This window comes from Penicillium malachiteum (genome assembly GCF_028827825.1).
Source record: "Penicillium malachiteum strain IBT 17515 chromosome Unknown utg000001l:1.0-8184562.0:1.0-8186909.0, whole genome shotgun sequence".
Taxonomy (NCBI): domain Eukaryota; kingdom Fungi; phylum Ascomycota; class Eurotiomycetes; order Eurotiales; family Aspergillaceae; genus Penicillium; species Penicillium malachiteum.
Window position 1 is genome coordinate 8136288 of NW_026643094.1, and position 27831 is coordinate 8164118.

At 44.2% G+C, this 27831-nt stretch overlaps 12 protein-coding genes across 12 annotated transcripts; 5 read left to right on the forward strand and 7 right to left on the reverse strand.

Moving 5' to 3' along the window:
* Positions 1 to 1861: 1861 nt before the first annotated feature.
* Positions 1862 to 2071, forward strand: N7483_003024 (uncharacterized protein; the record flags this gene model as incomplete). The annotated part of the gene is made up of 1 exon (XM_057086461.1): positions 1862 to 2071. The coding sequence occupies one exon, from the start codon at positions 1862 to 1864 to the stop codon at positions 2069 to 2071; it is 210 nt and encodes a 69-aa protein (XP_056952610.1).
* Positions 2072 to 4325: 2254 nt separating this feature from the next.
* N7483_003025 (uncharacterized protein) lies at positions 4326 to 5607 on the reverse strand (the record flags this gene model as incomplete). The annotated part of the gene is given in 6 exon segments (XM_057086462.1): positions 4326 to 4648; positions 4678 to 4706; positions 4849 to 4922; positions 4964 to 5114; positions 5125 to 5479; positions 5523 to 5607. The coding sequence occupies 6 exon segments, from the start codon at positions 5605 to 5607 to the stop codon at positions 4326 to 4328; spliced, it is 1017 nt and encodes a 338-aa protein (XP_056952611.1).
* Positions 5608 to 5709: 102 nt separating this feature from the next.
* N7483_003026 (Zinc finger C2H2) lies at positions 5710 to 6918 on the reverse strand (the record flags this gene model as incomplete). The annotated part of the gene is made up of 4 exons (XM_057086463.1): positions 5710 to 6105; positions 6250 to 6462; positions 6509 to 6719; positions 6779 to 6918. 4 exons carry the CDS (start codon positions 6916 to 6918, stop codon positions 5710 to 5712), a joined length of 960 nt encoding a protein of 319 aa, XP_056952612.1.
* Positions 6919 to 8034: 1116 nt separating this feature from the next.
* Positions 8035 to 9988, forward strand: N7483_003027 (MDR family MFS transporter; the record flags this gene model as incomplete). Its single annotated transcript, XM_057086464.1, has 5 exons — positions 8035 to 8241; positions 8290 to 8598; positions 8654 to 8832; positions 8917 to 9593; positions 9642 to 9988. 5 exons carry the CDS (start codon positions 8035 to 8037, stop codon positions 9986 to 9988), a joined length of 1719 nt encoding a protein of 572 aa, XP_056952613.1.
* A 2455-nt stretch (positions 9989 to 12443) lies between these two features.
* On the reverse strand, positions 12444 to 13185 carry N7483_003028 (uncharacterized protein; the record flags this gene model as incomplete). Its single annotated transcript, XM_057086465.1, has 2 exons — positions 12444 to 13030; positions 13140 to 13185. 2 exons carry the CDS (start codon positions 13183 to 13185, stop codon positions 12444 to 12446), a joined length of 633 nt encoding a protein of 210 aa, XP_056952614.1.
* Positions 13186 to 13289: 104 nt separating this feature from the next.
* On the forward strand, positions 13290 to 13674 carry N7483_003029 (uncharacterized protein; the record flags this gene model as incomplete). Its single annotated transcript, XM_057086466.1, has 2 exons — positions 13290 to 13518; positions 13571 to 13674. The coding sequence occupies 2 exons, from the start codon at positions 13290 to 13292 to the stop codon at positions 13672 to 13674; spliced, it is 333 nt and encodes a 110-aa protein (XP_056952615.1).
* A 1445-nt stretch (positions 13675 to 15119) lies between these two features.
* Positions 15120 to 15959, reverse strand: N7483_003030 (ankyrin repeat domain-containing protein; the record flags this gene model as incomplete). Its single annotated transcript, XM_057086467.1, has 2 exons — positions 15120 to 15603; positions 15661 to 15959. The coding sequence occupies 2 exons, from the start codon at positions 15957 to 15959 to the stop codon at positions 15120 to 15122; spliced, it is 783 nt and encodes a 260-aa protein (XP_056952616.1).
* Positions 15960 to 21371: 5412 nt separating this feature from the next.
* N7483_003031 (uncharacterized protein) lies at positions 21372 to 22501 on the forward strand (the record flags this gene model as incomplete). Its single annotated transcript, XM_057086468.1, has 2 exons — positions 21372 to 21538; positions 21613 to 22501. 2 exons carry the CDS (start codon positions 21372 to 21374, stop codon positions 22499 to 22501), a joined length of 1056 nt encoding a protein of 351 aa, XP_056952617.1.
* Positions 22502 to 23000: 499 nt separating this feature from the next.
* On the reverse strand, positions 23001 to 24749 carry N7483_003032 (uncharacterized protein; the record flags this gene model as incomplete). Its single annotated transcript, XM_057086469.1, has 4 exons — positions 23001 to 23371; positions 23445 to 23991; positions 24054 to 24435; positions 24490 to 24749. 4 exons carry the CDS (start codon positions 24747 to 24749, stop codon positions 23001 to 23003), a joined length of 1560 nt encoding a protein of 519 aa, XP_056952618.1.
* Positions 24750 to 24934: 185 nt separating this feature from the next.
* Positions 24935 to 25225, forward strand: N7483_003033 (uncharacterized protein; the record flags this gene model as incomplete). Its single annotated transcript, XM_057086470.1, has 2 exons — positions 24935 to 24992; positions 25080 to 25225. The coding sequence occupies 2 exons, from the start codon at positions 24935 to 24937 to the stop codon at positions 25223 to 25225; spliced, it is 204 nt and encodes a 67-aa protein (XP_056952619.1).
* Positions 25226 to 25575: 350 nt separating this feature from the next.
* Positions 25576 to 25916, reverse strand: N7483_003034 (uncharacterized protein; the record flags this gene model as incomplete). The annotated part of the gene is made up of 2 exons (XM_057086471.1): positions 25576 to 25868; positions 25910 to 25916. The coding sequence occupies 2 exons, from the start codon at positions 25914 to 25916 to the stop codon at positions 25576 to 25578; spliced, it is 300 nt and encodes a 99-aa protein (XP_056952620.1).
* A 1041-nt stretch (positions 25917 to 26957) lies between these two features.
* On the reverse strand, positions 26958 to 27549 carry N7483_003035 (vitamin H transporter; the record flags this gene model as incomplete). The annotated part of the gene is made up of 2 exons (XM_057086472.1): positions 26958 to 27455; positions 27505 to 27549. 2 exons carry the CDS (start codon positions 27547 to 27549, stop codon positions 26958 to 26960), a joined length of 543 nt encoding a protein of 180 aa, XP_056952621.1.
* Between the last annotated feature and the right edge of the window lie 282 nt (positions 27550 to 27831).

A 27831-nucleotide genomic window follows, 5' to 3' on the forward strand; every position in this document is an offset into this window, starting at 1 on the left:
ATCCCACCTAGATTTATCAGAGATACCAGCGACCTAATCATTTTCTTCCAAACCTACAATCTCCACACCTGCATCCCTTAGGGTATACCGACCTATTAAGCCTTAAACAACCTGGGGCAAAACTCAACCATTGACCAAAAAATTACAGACAGCCCAGAGTTACTTTTCAAATATAATCTATACCACAAGAACTATGGATCTAACCACTACACCACCTATTCAGAGTGGAATCTCCAAACTTAAAGCCTACCAAGCTTGAAGACAAAGAAGGCATATGAACGTGTAGACTAGTGTGATATTTGCCCCAAGATTACCATGTATCTTTCCTTGCTTACATCATGTTACTGTTATGATCGCACATCACCTGATGTCATTATGTTTGATTGTATATAAACTACTGTTATTCTATACTTAATCAAACATGCTCTTTTACCTCCTAAGATCTCATATGGTAGCATGTCCTAACTGAACATGCCTTCTACGGCTGTTCGGGGAGGATATGTCGGAGACAGATCCGTACACTCCCTTAAACGATCGAATTCAAACGATCGGTATGGATGACTGTATACGAGACAGAAAGTGTCATTCTTGATGCATTAGACGACGTCTTTGTGTTCTAGGAAGTGTGAAGTCACAACAACCCCGAAAAAGGGCGGATGGAGGAAAACCCTGAGAATCAGGGACCATCCGGGGACCATTCCCTTTGTTCGGACAAACCTGGACACGGAAGAGACCAAACACCGACGCTAATACACGATTACCCCTCGTTTATACCGAATTAAGGTGCATCCTTCTATCTCTCAGGGTAGGATCTACAATCCACGATCCCCAATCTACACCGCAAAATGAGATAGAAGTAAAAGAACAAGATACCGGGTGTAAAAAGGGTGTAAGAACCCCTGATTCTTTTAGAACGTCGAAGAAAAGAACTCAATTGAACCTTTTTACACCAAAGAGAAAAACAAGACTGCCTACAGACCACGATGGAGTATCATTATGAACGACCACTTACGGATAAGAACGTTACCCATCATCCGACAAGAGAAGAGATTATCTATCAGCCCATGGATGAAGGTACTCACCGAGCGTTAGCGGTCCTTCCTTGAGACCTGGCTGAGATATATATAAACACGTGGGAGACAGGCTGAGGGTTGGAACAAACCCATGATGTTATTATCAGGACGGCCAACGCCATTATAGCAGAACGGAACCAACCAGCCCCTAGTATGGCAGAACCAGCATCAATCCCTCTGACTATGACCCCTCTGTCAGGAAGTAGGTTTAATCATTCCTGTGAAGAACGATACGCCATTAAAGCAACCAAGAAAGCGCTGCTAAAAACATCGACCCCATTAGTAATTATACCGGGAAGTAGGCGAATAATACGGCACGAAAGTATATCTAAGACTGCGAACTATACTTCCGTGAGCTAGTGATGTATACCGGGTCCGTCCCTACTGATGACCTAAAGGTCCCGCATGCTTCTGGATATCTTCAGGGCGTAGCCGCTGAGAAATAGAAGTCGTATATGAACGCGATGGGCGGACAGGTCCCTGCAACCTAGGCCGTATATGTCGGATAGACCAAACGTAAATTTTCGGAGCACCTTGGCCCTGAGAAACGCTAGGATAAGTTTACGGCACTCAAACAGGGCAGTAAGACAGTCATGGACTTCACCGTCGAATTCCAAGAGACCGTAGCCGACAGTCGCTTCGCGATCCCGCAGGATCTGATGATCCAATTCTTTCACGGTGCGACAAAGGTACCCTTATAGCAACTGTGGGCGCAGGAGCGTGTTCTTAACCGTCCTACCACATTGCCTGAAGTAATCAATTGTTTCATTGAATTTAAGTAAGGCTACATGATCGGTCGCTACCTTGAAAAGAAAGAAGAAAAGGATCCGAATGCTATGGATCTGACTGTTATAAAGGGTCAGGGCCAGAAGAAATCTTATGGTCGGAAAGAGACACGAGCCTGCTATAATTATAGAAGGACAGGTTATCTCGCGCGGAATTATCGTGAGAAGAAGAAAGAAGCCAATTCCAAGGAATCTAAGCCGGCGGAAAACTAACAGTGCCTAACACTGTGGAAGCGCTTGTTGGTCGTATGGAAAAAGCTTTGATAACCCCTAAATAGGCTAAACCAGACCCTCTGGATCCAGTATAAGACCATTCGATGACTAAGAAGTCCATACGGAAGTAAAGGAAAACAGGAACTGTTACTAGTATATAAGGCTTCTTGTACACGATCAGGGACTTACTACTGTTCTACTCAGCGACGATCGGCCCATCTGTACATAATGCCAATGTGAACGCACTTCTTGATTCGGGAGCATCCTATACCTTTGTTTCTGTAGACTTCTTGAAAAGGCATGATTTATGGTAGATGTGTAGAAAGAAAAAGCGTAGATTGAAAGTACAGGTTACTAATGGCTTCTATATGGATACAAACACATATATGAACCTCCTAGTGTCTACGGGGACATGGCATGGAACCGTGTTTGCATAGGTACTGGATTTGCCAGATCATATATTTATTTTGGGAAAAGACTTTCTTGTCAAATAGAACCCCGAAATCTGTTGGAAGCGTTTGACCATAAAGATACGAGATAGCAGATGTACTCACCTGATTAAGCCTGCTGGACTGATTTTCCTCTTGTCTTGGGAGGATGGAAAGCTGAATCTTATGTTAGCAAGAGAAGCAGATAAGGCCCTAAAGCAAAAGGACACACAGGCATACCTATTGGTGATCAAGCCCGTGCATGAGCAAAAGGCACCGCTGAAAGAGTTACCGGACCATAAGGATCCGAAGATTCGTGACATCGTCCGTGAATACAGCGATGTGTTCAAGACATCACTACTCAAAGAATTACCGCCAGAACGGGCCATCTCTCATGACATCCATACCGGAGATGCCCCGCCCGTTAACATCAATTCATACTCGATGTCGGACGAGAAGCTCTAAGAACAGGCTAGACAGGTCGAGGACCTGCTGAAGAAGGGCATCATTCGGCCATCTTCGAGCGCCTAGGGGTTTCCCGTGATATTCGTCACGAAACCCAATGGAAGCTGGAGAATGTGCATTGACTACCGCGCATTGAATGAAATTACTGTGAAGAACGGTTACCCGTTGCCCAGAATACAGGATCTGTTAGATTGTGTCGGAACTGCTATGTGGGTGTCCAAGATTGACCTTGTGTCAGGATACTAGCAGATTCGCATGGGATCTAGTTCGGTCGAGAAGACAGCCTTTAATACAATTTGGGGCAAGTATGAGTGGTTGGCAATGCCGTTCGGGTTGTGCAACGCACCTGCCACATTCCAGACGATTATGAACGACGCGCTGCGTCCCTATCTGGGACGGTTTGTTGTTGCATACCTGGATAATATACTGATCTTCTCGAAGACAAAGGAAGAACACTATGAACACTTGTCGAAATTGTTGGAATTGCTGCGCAAGCATCAGCTGTACGCGACGCCAGCGAAGTGTGACCTTGCGTCTACGAAAGTTGAATTCTATGGATTCTCTATTGGGAACAGTGTGATAGCAGCCGTACCGGCGAAGTTTGAGGCTATCTAGAATTGGCCTAGACCAAAAAATGTACATGCAGTACGACAGTTCGTTGGGCTTGCTACGTACTATCGTTGTTTCATCAAAGATTTCGCGCGTATATGTGTGCCATTGCACGAATTGTTGAAGGAACAGGATGTCAAGCTGCGTGCTAAACGCTTTCGCCCTGTTCACTGGACGGTGGCTACCGAGGTCTCCTTCCGAGAGCTGAAGAAGTTAATGACCACTGTTAGATCACGTGGTCTGTATAGTTCAGACCAAGGTGGCTAGGTAGATAGCTCTCGACGTGTCGGGGCAGACTTCCCCTCCGCGCGCTTCCCCCCATAAATGTTCTTTCCTGTAGCTGTTCCAAAGGCACACCTCCTAACAAGTCTAAGAGTGTGGAGGTAAATCTGATTTCGAATACTACTGTATAGATCCATGTACCAGCCCTTGGGTTTCCTGCACTCCCTTAAGCAAGGTTTAATCTACAGAAGAATATGATATATGTGGATGTGTTCTAAGTACTACCTAAAATGCTAGTTGTGTACTCCGTACATAGATAAGATGAATATAAGGGGGAAAGCGGTATTGTATATAAAGAGAGATATAGACGACCCTCCTCTGGGCCCACTACAAAGGAAATAGCCAGATAAATCAAAGAAGTTAGACCGAGAGCGGCCAAAAAGTGTGATTGTAATACTTTCAGGGCTCATGATCAGAGCAAAACCAACAAACCCCTCACCTCCTCAAGAGCATCTTCTGCAAGGGGCAGCTCATTCTTCAATCGACCGCTTTCGCTTTCCGGCGTTGTTGCGTCTAGGACGCCAACAGTGAACATCAATGAGATGGTATGTCAGCTGATCTAGGCTTTCAAAGCTTGTGGAGCAGGCGGGGTGCTTGCAGTCGAAATTGAGCTCTACTGCCTCTAAGTGACCTTTGATATGAGAGTGCCATTGAGGTGGTGAAGTGACAAATTGGCGCATTCTTCTCGATGCTGGCGCACTTTTAGACACCAGGCAGAACGGACATAACCCTGCCTTTATAGGTGCATTTGGAAAGATTAAAGGATCACAGCGGAGCAGGTCAGCGGCATTAACTAGGTGCTCTTGACAATGAATTTCCTACTCTCCTTTGCACGTAAACCATAGATCACACTCAAAGCACATTTCTGCAAACCAATGATTCAATCGGTATTTTCTTGAGTAGCAGCGATAGAGATATAGCCATCTTTGGTAGTCTTATAGCCTACTACAGTAAGCAATAAATTTTTAAGCTTTCTATATCAACCAAACATACTTATCCATATACTTTCCACAGAGGCAAGACTCATTAATTAGACTAAGGCTCTCCTGGTATAATATCCTTTTTATCTCAATATATAGTGATTTCAATACCTACAGGGCCCTTATACCATTCGAGCTTTAAAGGCTGATCTTAGATAGCAGTATAGTAGCAAGGAAATCTCTATAGGGCATGACTCGCTTCCTACAGTGAAATAAGCTTTCCGTAAAAAGGCTACCATAATGACCTTCCGAATGCTGCTGAACTCTTTGGAGGAGCTCCTAGTTATACAAAAACCGCTTTTGACTGTAGAGCCTTTTTTGCTCGAGCTGGATTTTCCTTTTTTCTTCTAGGCCTGCGATTGAGAGCTGTGCACTTAACTTGGCCACCAAGTAGTTAACCTGCGAAACATCCTCTCGAGCAAGAAATTTGTACTCCGATTTTGCAGGGAGTAACTGTGGTAATGAAATGGTGTGGTAAAGGCCTATTCCGCAACGATTTTGAATATGCTCCTGTCTACTTATAATCCCAGAGTAATTTGCAGGTCCATCAATCTCACTAAGGGGATGCGTATATATCTTGCCATAAGTATCAAGGTTGATATGCCCTGCAAACTTCATCTGTATAGACTCAGAATGTTTCTTATCTATTCGACAGTTAGATGGTTTCTAAAAAAAGATAAAAACTACCATACCCGCTTCTGTGCCCTAGACTGACCAAAGACTTGCCAAATAAGTCTGCGCCTCTGGTATTTGCCAACATCAGTGGTCCCATCTGTAGATAGATAGTTCGGACCACCACGTTGTTGATATCCAGCTCTCAGTGAGTAGTTTCCTTCCTTCCCTCACGCTTCACCAGATATCGTTCCTTGCCTTCCTAGTTTGCGCCCTTTCTAGTAGTATTGCCTTTATAGTCACCAACGGCATGCTCGAGATCTTGCCGGAATACCGGTAATTCCTTCATATCCTCACGCATATGAATCAACTTGAGAATCCTCGAACCGGCATTGCCAACTTTCTGATGCTTTTCAACCGCCTCAAGAATTTCCATCATAGACCTATAATTTTGAAAAGCGTGGTCCGCGGTTGCCATTGGTAAAAAGAAAGTCAGGAGATTAAGGAATATAGGGAAATCCTCAACATATATCTCATAGAATCCATATGTCGGAATACTCCACTTTTGCTTTCTCCAGAATCCTTTGACAAACTCACGCTGGTATGTTAATACAAGTATAATCGTACCATCCACAACCTCGACAGTGAGTAAAAAGTGCTAATTAAGTCAGTTTTTATGACTCTTTCATGGTTGGAAATTACTTATCTTATAGCAAGCAGTTATCACCAGAGTATCTAAGTCATCATCCTTGCTGTTGCCAACTCAGTAGGCTTCATGTCTTCGCCCAGTTGACTTATGTACTTCTCCTGTCCGCGCAGTAGTAAAGCAGTATAAGAGCATAGCAGCGCTTAGCTGGACTCTGGCTCGATCGGGAGGGCTACCACGATACTCATAATGATCACGGCACCATAACTGAGTCATTAAGATAGTCAAATCATTTGGGGACACACCCCCATCTTTATCCATTGACTTGGTTGAAAGAGAGATCTTCACCTTCAGCTCACCAAGAACAAACTATCCAAGATCAGCTCTGACTACTTCAAACAGGGAGAATGCGTACTTCATTTATCGTGGTTCTGGTAGAGGACGGGAGTTCAATGCTCCTTTCTCTCTTCAGGCTAGTAGCGAATTCCCTAAAAAGCCCAAGCATTGTTTCAACAGTCGGCCTCTCCTCAATCCGACCGTGTTTTCCCCACCCTATCCACTCCATAAAGGCGCGACAAGTTTGGATATCTGGAGGAGTGGTCGCCTGTGGATGTAACTTGAGAAACCTAAGTAAATTAGCAATTTGGTGGTTTTTTCCCAGGTACGAGAAGGTCGCTTTCCTTACATATCGAAAAGAATTAGTTTGTCTCTATACCCAGACTCGGTTCGTGGTAGAATATTTCGTTGAAGTACATTATTGTTATGCTCTCCAAAGTCTACCACATTGTTTAGGTACTTGAGCGTTTGGTCATACTTTGTACGCATATTGCTGTGTTGATGGAACTTTTGAGGGATAGGAGAGATGATGGAAAGAAAGGAAGAAAAATCATGGCCACTCAAAAGGGGAGGGGGGAATTTAAATTGCGAAAATGTACATCTTGATACACCGATTGCACGTTCAGGGACGAATATTCAGGTGGGTGAATATCTGTCCGGATTACCCTGAAGAGGCCTGAATAGGGCGGCAATCCGCCCACGCCCGAATCGTGGGCGCTAGGTGACCACAACCTTAGACATGCTGTTGTATGTTTTTGTTTTTTTGTTTGTCGATCGTCGTGGAATCAACCCTCTTCCAGGTTGCCGTGCTGGATGTGGTATGGCCAAAATTTTTCAAGAACCTCTGAAATTTGAATAAATTTGGTGTCGTCACGGTGAAAGACCTCTTCTCGACAGTCCAGTGGTCCCTATGGATCCAAACTGGTTTCACCATGGCCAATTCAAATGTTTCAAAATTCACAACTTGAACTTGAATCTGTATTGCCGGTCATCAAGTAGTAAAATACTCCCGACAGGACCATGTATATGCTAAGTGAAGACAGCCATACATATTATCGAGGCTCATGAATACGTGGACGCGTATGATATCGCACGGCATTGGAAGGACGGCCATTATATTTGCGTTCGAATTGGTAACTGGATAGTTTGAAATGTTTGAATGGCTTTCTGAGCGCATGGGGCAGTGGAGATTGGGTAAGAAGATGGCCTTTTGCATCTGCTAGACGGGGTGACCAAAGTTGTCTGCGGAAGAGAAAGAAGGGAAGGAATGCGGCTAGTGGAAAGTGGAGAACTTGAAGGGGCACCCACGCCACGTGGGTACCTGAGATGAAGAATCGAGAGACTTCGGAAACCTGATACAAGTTTCTTCTCATATGCAGAGTCTCAAGAGCTCTACCACCTGGATAGTACCTCCAGGTACCTATACTTGCATACCGCCGATCATGTCACACCGCTACTTCAAATCCCCCTCTACAGTGAGCTAGAATAAGGCGTGCCAACTTCTCTCAACCCCCTCTTCCAAGACTGTTTTTTAGTGAAATTTTTTAGTGGAGTTATTTAGTGAAGCCAAGGGCAGCAAAAAGACGAATACAAAATTCCGTATCGATGGCATCAGAACAGACTTTATCTGAGAGTTCCCCTTTGCTGACCTCTCGCAATGCCACTGCACCTACCGGGGCTAATGGCGTCTGCATTCCCCATGATGGGTACTTGGAGTGCCCACAGCTTCAAGATGTCGAAGGTCAGGCCAAAGAGCCCGTCGAAAATACTCACAATGAGCTAAAGTTTATCATTCCTGCTGTTTCTTTAGGTGTATGTGAGGCATGATGCATTCCAAATTTCTTGGACACTGTCGGATAGGGCAGCTCCCTGTTCACCACAATAAATTCTATGGCTCACCTTCGAAAACAGGTTTTCCTGGCAGCAGCCGACATATCGATCATAATGGCAAGTTACGGTCAGATCGGGAGTGATCTCAAGGCCCTCAACCTCACCAGCTGGATTGCGACCTCATACTTTTTAACATTGACTTCATTTCAACCTCTTTACGGAAAACTGAGCGATATTTTCGGTCGGAAGCCATGTTTGTTGTTCGCATATACGATTTTTGGAATCGGCAATTTGGGATGTGGCCTTGCACGGAATATTAATGATTTGATTGCGGCGCGTGTATGACAACCCTCATTTTACAAGCCATTCGGTGTATGGAATTGACAAAAAATAGATATTCCAAGGTATTGGAGGCGGCGGAATGACGACTGTAGTCAATATCTTGATGAATGACATTATCCTCTTACGCGATCGAGGTCTATGGCAAGGGATTATCAATATCATCTCGGCCACTGGGTCAGCTATGGGCGCCCCGATCGGTGGAATTATAGCTGACTATGTAGACTGGCGCTGGTATGTTCAACCCCCATGCTCTCAGCTCAGATAGGAGCACCATTTCAAATTACTGTGATATCTTAATCCAAAAGCAATACTTAGGGCGTTCTTGGCGCAATTTCCGCTTTGTCTTATTGCTTTTATTGCTGTGAGCTCAATGCTCAACATTCCAGCTCAGGATGATTCAAACTGGAAACAAAAGTTGCAGCGTGTTGACTTTCTTGGAGCCACTGTGTTAGTTGGTGCTGTTCTGGGCTTACTTATTGGCCTGGATCGTGGCAGCAATGTTTCATGGTCAATGCCACTCACTATCATTTCGTTGAGTGTTTCAGGCCTCCTGTTCGTTCTATTCATCCTTGTCGAGACTTATCTCGCAGCTGAGCCTTTTGCGCCCGGTCACATTATATTTAACCGCAATTGCTTCTCCCTTTACTGCTGTAACTTCTTCAGTTTTGCGGGTTGGATGGCTGTGATATTCTACACTCCGCTTTACTTCCAAGCAGTAGATGGAGTTCCAGCTACTGTCGCTGGCGTACGCCTCCTGCCAAGTACTCTATCTGGCGTGTCTGGCTCCCTTCTCGCTGGATTTTTCATGAAGAGATTTGGAGTCTGCTACTGGTTGACGATCTTCGGATATAGTTTCCTCGCCCTGGGCTGTTTGCTGGTCTATTTCTCCTCCGGTGGTGTTATGTCCAATGACTCCGTGAACATGATTCTTGGAACAGTCATGTCAGCATTCGGATGCGGTATTGGTGTTGTTACTACATTCATCGGATTAAGTGAGGTCATCTGATATATTTGAATGACTCTGAACTGATTTCATCTAGTTTCGAGTGCGAATGTGGATGATCGAGCGGTAGTAACTGCTTGCTCATACCTTTTCCGATCCTTGGGTTCGATAATTGGACTTTCTTTCTCATCAAGCATTGTGCAACATCTTTTGCGCAATCGACTTCGATCTGATCTGCACGATACTGGCAGTAGAAGTATTGACGAAATTGTCAATGGCGTCCGAGAAAGTCTAGAATACATCAAGCAACTGGAGCCCGATACTGCTGGAATCGTTCGGAATTGCTATGGTTGGGCAACCAGTAAAGGCTTTGGCTTTTTAACCATAGTCGTATTCTTCGCCTTGATCAGTGCCTTCTTTATGCGCGAAGCCAAGCTCGCCTGATGAGGGATCTCTGAAGTGCGAGCCTTGTTCCGATGGCTCCATAAATAGTTTGAGTCATTTTCAAAACTCGGACTCTTGATCAAGTCAGGTTTGAATCACTCAACTTGCCTGATTGAATCTTGAAGACACAAGCGGATCCTTGAATGGAATCCTATGAAGTGCCTGTGGAATTTAGTTTCCGTTTACTAAGTGGTCTAAAATCAATTCATTTTCATTTATCAAATATCATATAGTACCTGGGCGCCCTATATAGGAGAAATGGTTCTTCCACCATGATGGCTCATAGTTATCCATCATTACTATATATCACCCAAAGCCCCGGTTGAATCACCAATCTTACTAATCAATGCATAATATGGGTGGTAACGTGTTCCACGGTCACCCGAACAACACGGTCACCCGAACAACACGGTCACCCGAACAACCCCACCAAAAATCCACTTAAAAAACAAACCCTCTTTCTTAAGCACAATAAACATGCCACCCCAACGCTCTGATCAAAAAAAAAGCTAATAGAGCAGGAGGGTCGCCTTTTATTAGCTATAAAAGCTATAAAAGATGGTCAATATCCCTCTGTTCTTGGTGCTGCCCGATCGTTTCAAGTACCGGTCTCAACTTTACGGGCCCGGCTTAACGGTCGTGACTCTTTGAATGATAGGAGGAATGGACGTCATATTTTCTCTCAGATTGAAGAAAAATCAATAGAAAATTGGCTATTGGATATGGATTCTAGAGGTGCAGCTCTCAATCAGTCTATGTTACGAGATATGGCCAATCTTCTTCTTCAAGCGCGGAAAACTACATCTTCAACAACACCCTCTACTGTTGGTATAAATTGGCCATCCCAATTTATCAAACGACGTGAAAATCTTGCTAGTCGATTCTCAAGACGATATGACTATCTGAGAGCTTTATCAGAAGATCCTCGAATCATTGCGCCATGGTTTGATTTGGTTCAAAAAACAATTGAAAAGTGGGGTATCGTTTCGGATGATATTTTCAACTTTGATGAGAGTGGTTTTGCAATGGGTATTAGCTCAACACAAAAAATCATCACTTCAGCAGAATACCATGGAAAACGACATCTTCTACAATCTGGAAATCGTGAATAGGTAACGATTATTGAATGTATTCGAGCTTCTGGAAGTGTGTTACCTCCACTCTTTATTTTCAAGGGTAAAATGTTTCCAGAACATTTACGTCCTTTTCTCCTTCAAAACCAAAAAGGATCTTGCTTAACTTTAAGTGAGAATGGTTGGACTACAGATACAATTGGTTTATGGTGGTTAAAACATCATTTTATTCCAAATATTGGTGCAAGAGTTAGGAAATATTACCTACTAGTCCTCGATGGTCATGGGAGTCATTTAACCCCTGAATTTGACCAACTTTATGAGGAAAACCAGATCATTGCAATCTGTATGCCTCCATATGCTTCACATCTTTTACAGCCTTTGGATGTAGGTTGTTTTTCGGTGTTGAAAAGGTTATATAGTAGTGCAGTATCAACTTTAATACGGAATGGAGTCAATTCTATTGACAAGGAAGATTTCCTTGAGATAATAGCTGAAGCAAGACTTAATACTTTCAAGGGCCCTACTATCCAAAATAGCTTTTTAGCTACTAGACTAGCACCATTTAATGCTAATAGGGTCCTAGAAAAATTGAATATCTGCCTAGATTCTCTTCCCCTCTCGATCAACAACCAATATCGTCAGGCAGTGATAGCGATCAAAATACGCTTTGGACGCTTTCAAAATTTACAAAATCGCAATCTTTGGTCAAAAAAGGCCTAGAATCCTCGTCTTCGATCATATCGTCACCGATTAAACGAGAGATTGAACGGTCCTACAATATGACTATAAAGATAGTCCACAACCACATTTTTCTCCAAGATCGTTGTAGCCAATTGGAGGCGACCAACAAAAAACAAGTCAAAAAACGTGCTATTAAGCATAAATTTACCCTTCAAAAAGGCCTATTTGGAGGCCTAGAAGGTGGTCAGGACGATGTGGTGGTCGAGGATAAGGATCAAAGCAGAGATATATCTTTACCACAGGTGCAGGCAGAACCAACAATTGAGCCAAATTTACCCTCTGTGCCCTTGGTTCGACGACAAATAACCTGTTCTGCGTGTGGGATTAAAGGTCATGCTTATACTAAGTGCCCTGGACGTGTTTAATAGTCAATATTTCATTATTTTTGTTGTTTTAATTGTTATTGAAAATTAAAGGTTTTTTGGATTTTGGTGGGGTTGTTCGGGTGACCGTGTTGTTCGGGTGACCGTGGAACACGTTAGGTAGCTGACCCGCCCGCTTACATGAACCGCTCGCTTACGGGTTACGTTATTCCTCAATTATTTAAGTCAACTCTTCTAGTAGTCCCTTTTCATATCTTTAATTGATCAACAAGTTTCTACTTAGCAAGTCAATTTTCTTTTACTGTAACAAACGATTCACTCAAAAACAAATTTCTCATCCACCGATCCAGTCAACCAGATTTGTAGATCCCTGAAAGCGTCAAAGTCGTTTTTCTCGAGCGAAATATCAACAGCAGGGTCGTGCCAGTGGCGGGTTCTTTTCGTTTCGGTTTTGGTCAACGACTCTCCGATATAACGACAGCTATCGAAGTCGATGAGTATAAGCGTCCCGTCAGCATCAAGCATAATGTTTGCAGGGTTAATGTCGTTATGGACGAGTCCGAAAGAATGGAGATGTTTTATGGCGGCCAAAACTCCTTCAAGTCCACTTTTCATATTCGCTTTCACCAGTTCGCGCGCACTTGAAAGGAAAGCGACTTTGCCCAGACGTTGGGGATTGACTGCTTCAAGTAGTGTTGAAGTATATCGTCTAAAACATAGACCAGATACTCGACCGTGAGTATCCTCGTAGCTGTAATAGGTCGCTATGTTTGGATGGGAGTTCTTGCGAAGAATTTCGCATGTTTCGACTTCGCGAGCGATTTGCTTCTCGAGATTTCCACTGGTATACGCGAGAAGACTTGGTTTTTTGACATAGATCGCTGACCAACCGGTTTTCACTTCTGGGTCAGGTTACCTTCATTGGTCCTCAAGACCGGCTACGGCGGGTCCAAACCCTGTGGTCTACGCCTATTTATGCTTTTTGAAAAGTCGTCATTTTTTTGGATCCACCCAAAACCATAGTCTGCAAGATATTCAGATCCTCAGAGAATGCCATAAAAGTAGTAATTCTGGCGGAGTCTTCATGCCTCAGACCTGAAAATAGAATATTATAAGACACCCATGGGACGAATAATGTAAGCGCAGAAAGATTATTTCAAAATGGCAGAGATTGATTATTCCCAAATTGCTCTTTCAGTAGTGGCCTCCTTATGTGCTGTGATATCTCTTCTACTTTGGCTCGTGCTGATATCCGATGGGCAACAGTCCCGACTTGTCTTGCTCCATCAGAAGCCCTATATACTCTCGCAGGCTGCGGTGGGAGTGCTGGTCTGTGCCGGCTTGTTTGGGTCAATAGCATTGGCTACTTATCAACCTGTTATACGAAGGGGTGAGTAGCGCCGAGGCGTCTCCAGTCATTAGCTAACAAGACCTACGTACAGATCCCTCGCGGCCTGCTCTGACGGTTGAGCTGGGGTTTTTACTTCTTCTTCCTCCCATAAACGAGGTCAATACGGACACTCAACTTCAGCACGGATACTGCTAATACCCACAAGTTTCTCGGCCTTGCGAATCAGAAGTCCTGGTCAATAAATATTTTTATTGTGTTCCCGATCGCGAAATCACTGCTGCTACTGACGTAATTCTGTCTACTCCACAGCTTTGATCGGCCTATTCTTGACTTACAGGACAGTTTCTTTCTTGACCACATACAGAGCAGAATACTTCTTCCGGAGACAGGCCTCCAATCATCAACAGGCTCTTCAAGTCGTAGCTCTCACGGCCGTAATATTTTGCTTTTTTTCAGGTGTCATCACAGTAGGTGCATATCTTGAAAGCTTTGGGCAATCGTACCTAGCAACTGTGAGAATGACCCTTTGTATCATCCAGAGTCTAGGCTGACCAAGAAAAGACCGAAATAGCTATGCTTAGCTTTATGAGACTTGCTATTCCATACTTCCTCACAAAGAAAGATTAACATTATTTGTATTCAATTCTTGAGGTGAGTCTGTTGACATGAATCCCAATGGTTGTGACTGACCTCCTGTGTCTACCCGATTAGGCCGCCACGGTCACGTGTGAGACATGTGATGAGATTGATCATTGTCCTACTCCGCCCGGAATCTCCTTAAGCTGTTCGTCTCTCGTACCGTCACCTCTGCCAGGCTTACCAGCAGAGCTGAGCATTAATACCATGATGCAAGAGAAATCTGTGATAGTAAACCTTGACTCTGGGCCGGGGAGCCATGGATATCAGGCGGGAGTCGCGAGTGATAGCGCAAAAAGAATACAAGGTGTCCAGGTATCTAAATCCTCAATCGGCCAAGCTCTCTCGGATAGAGATTCATGAGGCAGATCTTTTGAAAGCCAAATGTCTGTCCTCTCCAGTCAGAATTGTTCGGTTGAGCAATCTGAAGCCCTGCCGGCAAGCAGTTTAGTCAAGAAATATGTTCAAGAAATATATAAACACAGAGTCCGACGAGACAGGTCAATTACGAAAATACCGTATACTCGTGACCTTAGCCAGTACTGCAATTTATGGCTAATTGCAGCATTACATTTGAGATGAAACATTTTGCCCCCCGGCTTGTCGCCACGTATATCACTCAGTCGAACTTGATACGCCTTTTTTAGGCGAGCCCGAGGATATTGGATTCACTTTCGATTGGCATAGATATAGCATAGTCTCTAGGGTCGAATAATCATAAAGCGTCTTCTGCCATGCTTTTCGATGGTTTGACACGCGTAATAACGCGTTTTTATGGAATGGATAGCGCGACTGTCTTGAATTGTCAGCATGTACACCGTCACACAAATCAAATCAAGAATGCACATGCTTATATGACTTCATTGTGTCTTATCAGATCATGAGAATACAGCAAATAGGGAGAGCGATTCTATCCTGGTGAGTCCAAAAGTTTTGGCATTATGAGTGAACTAACTTAACAGAATAAAATTGACACTAAGTCGACGCAAGAACTTCACGGATATTTACAAACGGTCTTCCAAGCTTTTCAACAGCTGCACCATTTGGGTATTATTCCATTTCTGTGCCCACTCCAAAGCGGTGTCGCCATTAGCATCCTTCACGCCAAAATCTATTCCGAGATGGATCAGATGGCGTATGGCATTCGACTTTCCCTGCTCTGTTGCTATGTGCAGTGCAGTCCCCAAGCTCATTGGCGCAAATCGTATCAAAGTGGGGTCATCCCGATACATTGTTGCATTTAAAGGCGCACCTCTATCGACGAGCAGCGTCATGACATCCTCAAGATCTTCATCTCGAAATACGGCATACTGGAGAAGCTGTCCTTTCTGCACATCTCCTCCACGATCCAGCATCAGCTCGATAACACTGAGACGTGCATTTCGAACAGTGTATGATAATGGGGTGCAGTCCACCTCGCATCGGGCATTCGGGTTTGCTTCATGGTCCAAAAGCCAACTGGTCATATCGGCGTCCCTTACTGCGTAGCTATCACAATAGCAATTGGTCATTTAAATATCGTTCTGGCAAGCGGATCCAACATACCTAAGCACAGGCGGCTCCAAAACACCAACCGGTTCATTAATATCCCATCCTGCTTTGAGGAAGCACCCAAGGACGCGCTTCGCTTTGTAAAGTGTTGCCTTTCGAGTGTAAGGAGGCTGTATTGGGAAGCCATGGAAGAGAAGGGTTGAAACGAATTCCTCTCTGTCCTGTTGAATTGCTTCCATCATCACATCGTGAAGATCCACTATATCAAAAGCTTCAGGCTGAGGGTTCGAAAGGAGTAAATCGATCGTATCCTGGAAATCTTTCAAATTCTCATCGCAGCACAGAGAGCGCATTTTTTCAATTGTGGCTGATGCAGTTCGACAAGGAACTGGGAGTTTATGATGATTGACGAGTTCCTCGTCTAACAGAAGCCGTATATCCATAGAAGACGAAGAAATTTAAGAATTGTTATGTTGGCTTATTGTGTAAATAAAAATTCTTCCCAAGAGCAACATATCGTCACTTAAGTATTTATTTCATACTGTATGTGATAAAGTCACGCGCAGCTGTTGTGTGGGTCTAGCTAATGCAAAGGATAAAATAGCGGGGTTGATCCGAAATCGGTATAAATCGGGAAAGGATTGAACTTCGTGCCCGGCGGAAATGCTCCTCCTATACATGCTAAGGTTCATAGATACACCAATCAAACAATAAATCAGTGGTACTTAGAAATTATTATCATGCGATAGAAGCTACAAAATTCAAGTGGTGTTTATCTCAAGGGTAATTGGAGCGGTGAAAGTGTCAATTAAAAGTGCTCAAGACTAATGATACAGTCAATAGCCTTTTGGTCGCTTTTCTTTTCTCGGGCCCCACTACTAATATCTTAGCGCGGATCCTTTATTTAATGGATCGCAAAAAATGAGGGCCTCCGTAAAATATGTACGAGCTAATAACATAGGGCCAACGGTTCACCGCTAATAGTTCGAGGTGTATCCAATCTTATAGGCCAAATTACAACTGCTATACATAATGTATTATTCAATGGCCCTCAAATTACTAGTGGGCCCTCAATCGAAGATCCATACTAAGGCCTTGGTAGTAGGGCCCGAGAAGAAAAGCGACCAAAAGGGTAGAAGCTGTTTTCGCTATCGACTGTACCCGACGTAACATTTGATATTTGATAACAACCTAGTGCATGTGCGTTGTGTTGGAACGTATATATAATAGTATGGACTAGTACGGGCATGGCCAATTGAGTACTTGAGATTTTGAACTGTGAAAGACCATAGAGATGCAGAATAAATAACTAGGGGGTTTAACTGAATAAGGTCGCTAAAAGCCTTAAATTCATCAGGCATATGGGGGTGCAGAATATTTCCCGGGCGCGCTTATTTGAACCCGTTTTGGTTGATATCTTGACCTAATATGACAATAACAGCAAACGCTCGACCTCAAGAACATATGTAGTCTTTAAATCTGGACATCATCATGGTACATCAAAGGCCCGTTCGGTCCAGTCATAATCACAACCGTCCCCTGATCTGGAATAGTCGGATTCACAGGGACCGTATAGTATCTCAAGGTTAGAGCAAGACCTATTGCTCGAAGATGACCCTGCATAATTTTGACTTGACTGGGCAATGCTTATTGGCCTTGATAAATAGCGTAGATGACTCGTGTCTCTGATGCTGGGAAATATGCCCGATAGTCATTAAATAGAGCTTGGACCTGGCTTATTATTGACTGAGCGTTGCACTAGATAACTTGAAGATTCCAGATTTTGTGGATGAAAGCTTAGGACTCTGGGAGAATGAAGGATATCTGTTTTAGTCTGATGGTGTATCGTCGACAACACAATATGTTTACCACAATGTTCTTAGTGCCCTTTTCTATTCGAATAGGCGAAGAGACACAGCAGACTCCATCCGTCGTGTTTTTCATAGCCTGGCAATATTGCGGGTAATTCGTCGTTTAATAGAGCTTCATGGTTCCAAGTCTTTCACGTCCAATATTGTATATTTCTGCGCCCAGATGGTATTGATGGATTTTGGCGAGGAAAATCCTTAAAGCGAAGAAGAAACCAAGGATCAGTTAAAAGCCGATTATAAAATTGGATGTATGTATGAACCGTACGTCTAAAGGCAAGGTTACGGGATCATTTTCTACCTCTTGGTCCTGCCATCATATTTATTGGTTACTCCTCTCTACTTATATTGAGGACTTGCTGACTTTTTTTAGATATGAACGGCATCTGAATGGAGCCGCTGATGTGGACGCCGTCCTTTCTCACTACGATTCCACAGGTTTCACGTAAGAGGATAGGGTGATAAAAGCAGCCTCAAGCATCATACGCAGCATAGGCAACGTTTTTGAGTCCTAAGTTGAAATTTTCAAGCAAGAGTTTAGTGGAAGACTCCCTGCACCAAAAAAAGGGAAAAAACGTAAATATCCGTCAAAGCAAGGAGCGGGGTCGGTCGTACAGACTAGGTTACCGCCCAGAGTCATCAAATTTGAGACCCCAGCGACACAAGACCATGCCGAAAGCTCGAATCGACGAGCTGTTTCCTATACTACGCCACTTTCACCACCTCGCGACGCGGATCCTGCTCCAAACTTTGGCCGACAATCCAGATTGATCGTGCCAGAAGAGTATTATAATAACTGATCACATAACCGTGATCAAACGGTAAATCACGGTTTCCAGAAAAATATCAACCTCGATAGCAGTCAGAATTCGTCTCGAAGCACACAAGATTGCGACCAAGAATATTCGGACCGACTGCTCAATCATATATTTGGATCAAATCCGAATACCCAAGAGATTGTTCAAGGGGAAGTTTTCAGTCTACCAACCCGACCAACAGCCTACGCGTTTCAGCCGTATCAAGATGAATTTTGGGCCGTGCCGTTCGATTATCAAACAACACAGGCTGCTAAGGGAATAGCTCAAGGCAATATTGTATTTCAGGCCGATTTTTGTTGACACAAGTTCGATCTCTCCCCAGTGAATTATGGGATCAGCAGTCATTGAGAGGTAAACTGGTGATCTTCATTGACCGTAGCGTCGAGTTATAGCAGTGCTCTAATTCCATTCAGCATCATTGACCTAGAATGGCCTAGTGTAACAATTTCTCAGTTTCACGTCCAAGCTGGATCTCAAGCATTCCCCAAATGACATCATGTATTAAAATTACGGCGATGAGTACTATAATGGTATCGCTCCCCTCCACCATGCAGCGGCAAATGGATTATTAAATTCGGTCAAGCATTTGGGTAACTACAGAGCGTCGCCTCGAATGAGAGATCCTCTTGGCGAGACTCCTGCTGATTGGGCTAGGAGGAACGGTCATGGGCATGTCTTTGATTTACTCTACCCCTTCTCAATAGGGAACGACCCAGAGGACATCCAGTTTACAGATGCACCAGGGCGGCCACTGGAGGAGTCCATCATGAGTAAAGTTCGGCTCCTTTAGCTTAGTACTACCTGTTACCTCTAACTGTTCATAAATTGCATTTCAAGGCTTATGGTCAGTCTCCATGATAATCTTTTCTCGCTGCAAGGAGAGAATACGAGTGTAGAGTTAGCAAAGACTAATTTACTCAACCTTTTGTAATGAGAATGTATCGTGGTGTTTGATCCATCTATCTTCCAGACCGAGCGGGGTCATCTCAATGAAACAAGAGCTCTATGGTCATAGGGCGACATTTAGCAGAATAAAGTTTGATGCTCGAAAGGTTGATGCCAGCTAGATTGGAAAATGGATATTTCCGACGAAAGGTAACTTTTTAATTTGACAACTCTATCGCATATATGATTCTGATATATCCCTCTTAATACTTTAGGGAGATGTGAACCCGGCAAAACCTGGCCTGTAGATGTGAAACCGGCGTGCTTTCGCATCTTGGATACAGTGGAACGGACTGAAGAAACTCTATGTTCATTTCCCTGCGGTCTATAAAAGCTACCACAAGTTTATTCACAACATTGCGATTCAATTCTTTCAGGCTGGAAGTTCTGTAAAGTTCAGGGTTCGCTGTACCTGTTTTTGGGTCGACTGACTCTCCAATACTTGACCTCCTTCGTGCGGCTGAAGAAATCTACATAACAGTTCAAAATATGCTGGGAAGACAAAGACGGCCACAATGGACCTGGCGAATTGTGTTCGCCCAGAAATCACTGGGCAAACTGTAAGTGAAAGAAAGCCTTGGGAATATCATGATGATATCAAACTTGGGTTTCTTTTTGTAGTGAGGAGGCTCGGGCGGACATTGACGCTCCGCCTCGAATGTCGGCCATAGTTACTGTGATCAAGCAGCAAGGAGGCAGCTATATCGAAGAGAGTCAAGAATTGCAAAACATATATGCTACTATGAGAAGGAGTGTGATTCAGTCATGTTGAATTTGCGATTGATAATGAAGTGTTCCTGCCGTCAGCACTGCGCACAGAATACAATTCCTCTTCAGTCTGCGACCGAGAGAAACAGAAATGTTTTGCGTTTTCATACTTTTAAAAGTAGTCACTGTATGCGAAATGTATTCTTTTTCGCCGCTCCTTTTTATTGGGGTTCAAGGAGGTATAGATCATAATGCGATGAGAAAAAGCCAGTACGTGACAGCCTGCGTTTCTATATTTGTGCTGCGCACGGAGTAAGGATCTGCCCCTATCTTGTTATAAGAACCACTCATGTACCCATCCTTTTTATATTTCCAAAGCGTCTTCAACTATCAAGTTCGTCATCCAAATGACCACTGAAAAGGCCTGTTCAGCTTGTAGCTGGTCGTCGGCACGTCAAGACGAGTGTCGTTACGAAAGCCACGTGAATCTCTTTTACGGTGTCAGCAATCGATGAGTGTGGTCTCTGGGTTCAAGGCTTATTCTGAAGGAGGGTGTCGAGCCACCCAACTTCGAAGCCGCAAACGTTCGGTTCTTGGGGTCAGTAACTTCAGTGCCTACGCCCAAAATCGTTGACTAGTGGCAAGAAGATGACGGTGCCTATTTGAAAACTGCCAGTGATTCATTCCAAGGTTACTAGGTAGGTACTTATACATCGATAGTACTTCAAATATGAAACAACTCAAAGTCAATACATAAAATGGTATTACTACATTTTGAATGGATACACCGGCCAACTGGTCAATTTGTGAACTATTTTATCTCAAGCTCCACATCTTCGCCCCCAACTCTCGCTTATCGCCTTATTCTAAGCTGAATCTCAAGCATGCAACTGCATGTGTGGCTGAAAAATCATAGCCATTCATTTATTTGTTACTTCAATATTTATCACTTCCCCCAAATAGCCCCGTTATGCTAAGTACTACAAAACGCAGGAAATACAGCACACGGTCGCGAAGGGGATGTCGAACATGCCGGTGGGTATTACCCCTGATTCCAAGATTCCAAGATTCCCCCCAGATCCTGCGGGATCAAACGGAGAATAAGTGTTGTAATGACTGGTGAGACAGCGTGCGACATATCAGATGCGACGAAACCCCCGATGAATGCAATAATTGCAAATCAACCGGCCGTAAATGCGATGGTTATGATGCGCAGCGCTTGCCCATCAAGGAGCGAGCTCTTTTATTAACCCAAGGGATTTCCCCTCACCCGGCGTGGGTCACCACCATCGATGAGCGACGATGTTTTTCATACTTTCGTAATTGCTCCATTCCTGGGTTTGGAGCTTTCTACGACTCTTCTCTTTGGCAAAAAATTATCTTACAAATTAGTCATGTTGACCCTGCGGTGTATCATGCAGCCAATATGCTCGGTGCGCTTCACGAAGACTCGAACGCCAACGAAATGCGCCTGTCAGGGAAAACCTCCAGCGAGCTCGCCACACTTTTGCACTTGAACAGTCCACACGAGCTTGTACTCATCTTTCCAAACGTCGAGCCTCGAACGATCCTCAATATCGACAAGTTGTCCTGGTATGCTGCCTGCTCTTTGTCATGTGCGAGTTACTACTTGGACGGTATGACAATGCCATCCAACATCTCCATAGTGGGCTTCGTATCCTCGAAGAAACACAGGCATACCATTCAAAAATTAGTTTAGATGATTCGCTGATCCATTTCTTCAAACGACTCGACATTGAATCCGCGCATTTCGGGCCTGGCACTCCGTTCTTACTCAATGATCTCCAAATTGAGGATGACGTAGGAAATAAAAATCATTTTTCTGAAATGAAAAATGTGACGGATGTACACCGGAGTGTGACAATATTGTTGAATCTGGGTCTCCCTTTTCTCGCTCGATGCTGGCCATCATCCGCTGTTCAGATTGCGGCGGAATACAACGAATTCTTTCAAACGCAGCAACATATATTGTCCCTGAATCTTGAATTTCAGTACCATTTTGGGATATTCTATCGGGACATCTATCATACACTTTGCGACCGCGATCAGCGAGGTGTTGATTTACTTCAACTGCAGAGTCTTTCACAGATCCTTAGTTTGAAGACATGTCTCATCAAAGGACCAGTACCTGCTGCCTTGACACCAGAGTACATCAGCCTCCTCTCAGCACATCAAGCATTTCTAGCCAAGTCTGGCGATCGGCCATCGTTCACGTTGGACTACGGTGTCGTTCCGGGTTTGTGGGTCGTCGCATCGCAGTGTCCAGACTGTTCAATTCGATTACAAGCAATCCACACCTTAGAGTGCTGGCCTCACTGTGAGGGACTCGTCAATTCTAATGTCATTGTCTCTATGGCTCTCAAAAGTCTGAAGGCGGAACTACAGACTCGTGGTCAATTATACGGCTCGATTATAGGTGTCGGCAAGGAAGAGGAACTTTCCAGGTTTCTTTTTGACGAATTAATGTCAAAACAGCAGGTGACAAGCTGGTCTTTTATTCGTGGAACTGAATTGGGTCTGACGCATTCCACATAACACCTTGATGTGTAAGCGTGCTTTATTATCTTCAATCTGAATGCGGGAAACTCATTAAACAGTCATTAATGTGACGGCCTTGAATTTGCCATCTGTATTGTATCAATAAGTTGAAACTCAAGTTTCAAATGTTTATAGAGACTCTTTTGTCATATACAGGTCCTTATAGTGAGGCTGACTGCATCCATGGTATAGAGCTACTACGAGTACTGGTGGCAAATCGTGGCCCTTGAGATGGGTCCCTCAAGTGCTATTTATTCAAACAAAAATTCAAATACTAGTAACATTTCGAGTTGATCAGCACTGAAACAGCCTCATGATCTTCAAGCATTCATCCCAAGGTCCAAGCCCAATTCTTATATAAGTTTTCCTTTGCAAGCCTCCCCAAATTTAACTATTACCATTCATCATTCCCGAGTATCGTATGAGAGGCTCATACGTGGCGGCTCAACCAAACTGGCTCTGAGCGAACGCAGCTTCCTGATGGAATTCCGTTTCCTCAAGTAGAGTTGCTGAGTTTGAATGGAGCAGATAGGATCTTGATGTTCTCTTGAATACCCCATTCTTTGCCGCTAATCTCTTGGAAGTACTCCGGATGTTCAAATAAATCTGGACGACAGTTCTTGACGGTAGCAAAGGTTTTCATTATCAGGGATGACATGTCGTCGTAATCACGGAAGGAAACACAGTCCTTCTGTTTCAAGAGGACCTTTTGTTGGTCAGAATCGTAAAGGCCCAGACGGTAATACCAAATGTTATACTGTGTCAAAGAGATATCGATATCAAATGTGACGGCTTCCTTAGTACGAGCAAACAATGCATGACAGACAGCTGCAGCGCCAGCAAGGCCCATTTGGTAGTCGGAGTTAGCTGGTTTAAAGATAGTAATTAGTATCAGGGACCCTATGGATGATCCGATGTAAGGGAATATTTGGCTACGTACGAAGTAGAGGAAGGACTGGCTCATTCAAGCCAAAGAACTCTCCTTGAAGCCATGCCAAAGCCACTAGACAGTCACTGATCTGTTGCCATCCGGAGCGGTATGCAAGAGGCCCCGCAAATTCACAACATTTCTCACGAAGATAGATGAGAGAGGGGTTGTTTTCCCACATAGAGTCCGCGTTGAACCCTATTTTCTCCAAGGCACCCGGGCAATATCCATCAATCAGAACATCTGCACCGTCGATCAATTGCTGGAAGTTCTGGCGACCCTCCGCGAACTTCAAGTTCAGATTTGTGTCCCGTTTTCCAACACTGAAATCGATCGAAGTGGGAGTGATATCAGGCAACTCATCATTAGTAACTTTCAGAACTTCAGCTCCAAGTATAGCAAGAACCTTGGAGATGACAGGACCAGCAATGACTCGCAAAAAGTCAGTGACACGAATTCCAGCTAGCGGCCGGGAGCTGTCCTTGACCGAAGGCCAAGAACTGATCGGTGCAGATCGCTTCTTCAGTCTATACAAAGGCTCCTTTTCCATAGCTCGCCCCTAGTAAATATTATAAGTCTTGTGGTATCAAGGGGCCAGAGTAAGATGAAGAGAAAGCTTACTTGTTCAGACGCGAAGAATTCATCTGGTGTGGAACAGATAACACCTGCCTGGCGGTATTCATCGTTGGAAGTGCGGTCAATGTCGTCCGCATTCCATTCAGCAACCTTGGCCATGTAAATTTCTCTCGCTTCCTCATGAAAAACGTCTTGCTCAGGAGCCCCTACCATCTTCATGGCAGCAGTAGCATTCATGGAACCATGAAGATGGAAGTGTCGCCCGTCTTTAGTTTGGTAAACATTGGTGCATTGGCGATGAATGGGCTTCTCCATCGCGTAGTGGTTCCCCTTTTCAATTTCAGTCTGAATTTGAGAGTTTTCGAGTGCTGACTTGCCATTGATAGTGGCAAGGATAAGCGACATCAAGAAAAGAGAGGCCACATCACTGAAAATCCGTTTTAGTAATGATGTCTTCATAAAAAGAGGACAGGGTTCTTACATGTTCACCTCGACGTTCTGATAATCAATTCCATATCGATCCTTGGAAATTGCACTGCATGCGATAGCGACCAATGCATTCAATGCGGAGCTAGACTCAGTTATCTTGAGAAGAGTAGGAATAAAGGGGATATCACTGCCAACAAATTTGACCAATTTGGCGGCTTCCTTGAATGCTTGTGGAAGATGAATATCTTTGGATTCCAGCAGATGCTCATTCAGCACGCGAGCTGACTCGGTAAGGACAGAGTAAGTAGCCATATGGGAGTAGGAAAGTCAAAATTCACCAAAAGCTCAAGATAAAATACAAACTTGAATCTGAGGGGGATTATGTAGGCTTAGTGGCAAATATTTACATAGGAGCTCAAGTGGAAGATTCTTATCCACACTAGTGCAAGCCGCTAATACCAGGTCATCGATTTCAAACAGGCGATCCTTATTATAAAATGAGACGACAGGCTAGCCTGGGTGACATTGATTTTATCACGGGGGACTACCTTGCTGGTAAGAGTCACCTGTAACCAATCTTGATTATTAGAAAAAAAGGGAAAGGAAATTGATTCAAATTATTAAAAACAAAAGTCAATTTAGCCAATAATGCGGAGGCTCACCGTGCAGGAAATCACCCAGGATACGAAGCTGCGGCGTGGGATGGCCTGAAGGATACAATAGACCTTATTGCAGAAAAGGGAATTCGAGTGGTGATCAACGGCGGAGCTCTCATCCGTATGGGCTAGCATTGAAAATAGAGGCTCGTGGGTTGATTGATCTCTTATCAAACCATTGAGAATGACTGGTTGCTAACAGATTCACGTTTGCAGAGCGCTGAGAAAGGGTATAATCTCAAAGTGGCATACCTCTCTGGTGATGATCTTTATGACAGACTCGGCCCTTTCATGCCTACCACGGACTCCAAGTTGAAGCATCTTGACTCTGCCAATAGCTCCGTCCACCCTTCAAAACTCGCTCGAGATAAAAGCGTCTCTGTTGATACATCGTTGGGGAATTTGACCCATCGGCCGTAATGTATTTGGAATCTAGAATATATAAGCAACGGCGGTTACTACTTCCACTTGGAATTCCACACTCACATCTTTAACAAGGAGTGGGCGGCTGGTATTGTGATCAATCCAGCTGAAATCACATCAGATGAAAAATGAAGCTGGTAGTCTGGTTGCTCCTGTGATGAGACACCAGCGTCATCTGCAGCACCGCGAATCAAAATAATCGGCGCTGGATTAAGCTCGGATGATGTTATCGGCGCCTCAGGTGGAGGCAAAGTACGGTGGGCCGAAGATTCTCTTTGACCTTTGAACTGTGCGTCTAAACGGTCCACCAATATCCCCACGGTCTTTTCTAGCCTCTGGAGTCTGTAGATCCCTATATCAATATTGATCCATTATTTTCAGCACAGATCATACCTTGCATCTGTCGATGACTTTCTACAAGGGGTTGATTTTTCATTAATAGTCTCACGCTGCTTTGGTGTGTCTGGAATGGATGGCGACAGGCTGCTCTGGAGAAAATTCTCTAGAGAGCAGGAAATTGATAAAGTATGACAGCGTAGACAACTGTTCCCAGGACCTGTCCCAGCATAACAACGGGTTTTGTTCCTGCGGCAGGGGTCACATGCCTTTGAAGCCCTTCCCGAGCGCAGAGGCGGCATTGTAACAATATCCCGACCTGAATTGACTCAACAAGTCCAATCACTTCAAATTTGTCACGACACTTGAATACTAAATGTATGATCTTTCCAGATGTCATATTGGATGATGTCTTCAAATAAGAAGTTGAATGATATAGTAACCATTCCTGTCCATCTGGGCATGTGTCCCTCTTCCCCATCTTGAGTATAAGAGACTCGAATCAATTGACTCAATTCAAGTTCAATTTTGGTGGGCAGGTGTGTGACATATTCAAAATTTACTCGGATAAACCGGCTTCCTGCACCACATCTCAATATCAAAGGACTAAAATTGGCCCAACACCATCTTTGACATCTTTGAATTTGACTTGAATTAAATCACACCCTATTTCTAATCGATAGCCTAAGTTTCAGGATAATTATTCCTGGACTGTAGACCAGCGTCCCCACCATCGAGGATGCGATACAGTAATTTCCACACCAGGATAACCACAGTAGCCGCTATGGTGCATGAAGCGGCTATTATCAAGCCGTGTGTGTAGCGAGGTGCATCTAAACACGTTGCCCTGAGAATGTTCAGATTGATCGTACCTTGTGATGAGAATAGTTGATTTCCAGGGAAATTTGCTAGTTGGATACACATGACATACGCAGCCAAAGCCACTGGACGCTTATAGTCTTGCATTTTGGCAGTCAACCAGGCTGCACTGATAGCCTGTGCACTTCCCATTCCCATTTGAGTCCAAACAGCCCCTCCTGAAGTATATTCAAACCATCAGCATTTGACCCATCTCCAATTTATAGATAGACGAACCATAGAGTGTCTATTTCCCGACATTCTCTGGGGCAAGGGCAAGCCACAGAGGGCCAATAGCTCCCCACAGGTATCCAATGGCTATGTGAAGTCCACTTTCCTGGAACTTATCACTACTGAATGCAAGCGACACAGACCAGATCAATGCACCTATGCTGCCCACAGAGTTAAGACCATTTGCTTGCAGCGATGTAAAGCCCAGGGACTCAATGATTGAAGGCGCATAAGTATTAATCGGCGAAATCATGACCATTGATAGTAGTGCAGCCACAAGATGGCCATATAATCTCCAGTCACCGAAAGTCTGCAGGATGTGAAATGGTAACAGGGCCTTTCCGTACCTGAGCGCTTTCGTTGGGTCATTATCAATGATTCGAGTAACAAGGACAGAGGCCTCCCGGGAGGTGAAAGGTGAGAAGGATTTGCCAAACAAATCTTTTGGTCGAGCGGCATTGTGAGGGAAATAAAGGTAGGCGGCAATACCCAAAAGGCAGGTTAAGACCCCCCCCTACTAACCGTCAGATGATCGAATGCAGTGCATCAGTGGATTAACATACCAATGAGAAAAAGCCATTGCCATCCGCGCAGCCCACCCCTGCCATCAAGTGAGAGGAGACCAATCGACAGTGGTCCCCCTAGCACTCCAGCAAAGCTGTTTGCAGCCCAGAATTATAGCGTATCAAAATGCAAGTTCTTGGTTTGTATAGCACCTCGAGATGTAAAGCGCAAAGCCTGGGATTTCTTCGAGTGCTTCAATGAAGAATCGTGTGCCGTAGAGGCCACCTGCACTCTTCATGAACACCTGTGACCATGTCACAATGCCCCAGAGAAACATAGTAATGGGGAGAAATCGCTCAGGGCCAATATATTTACTGACCATGTTC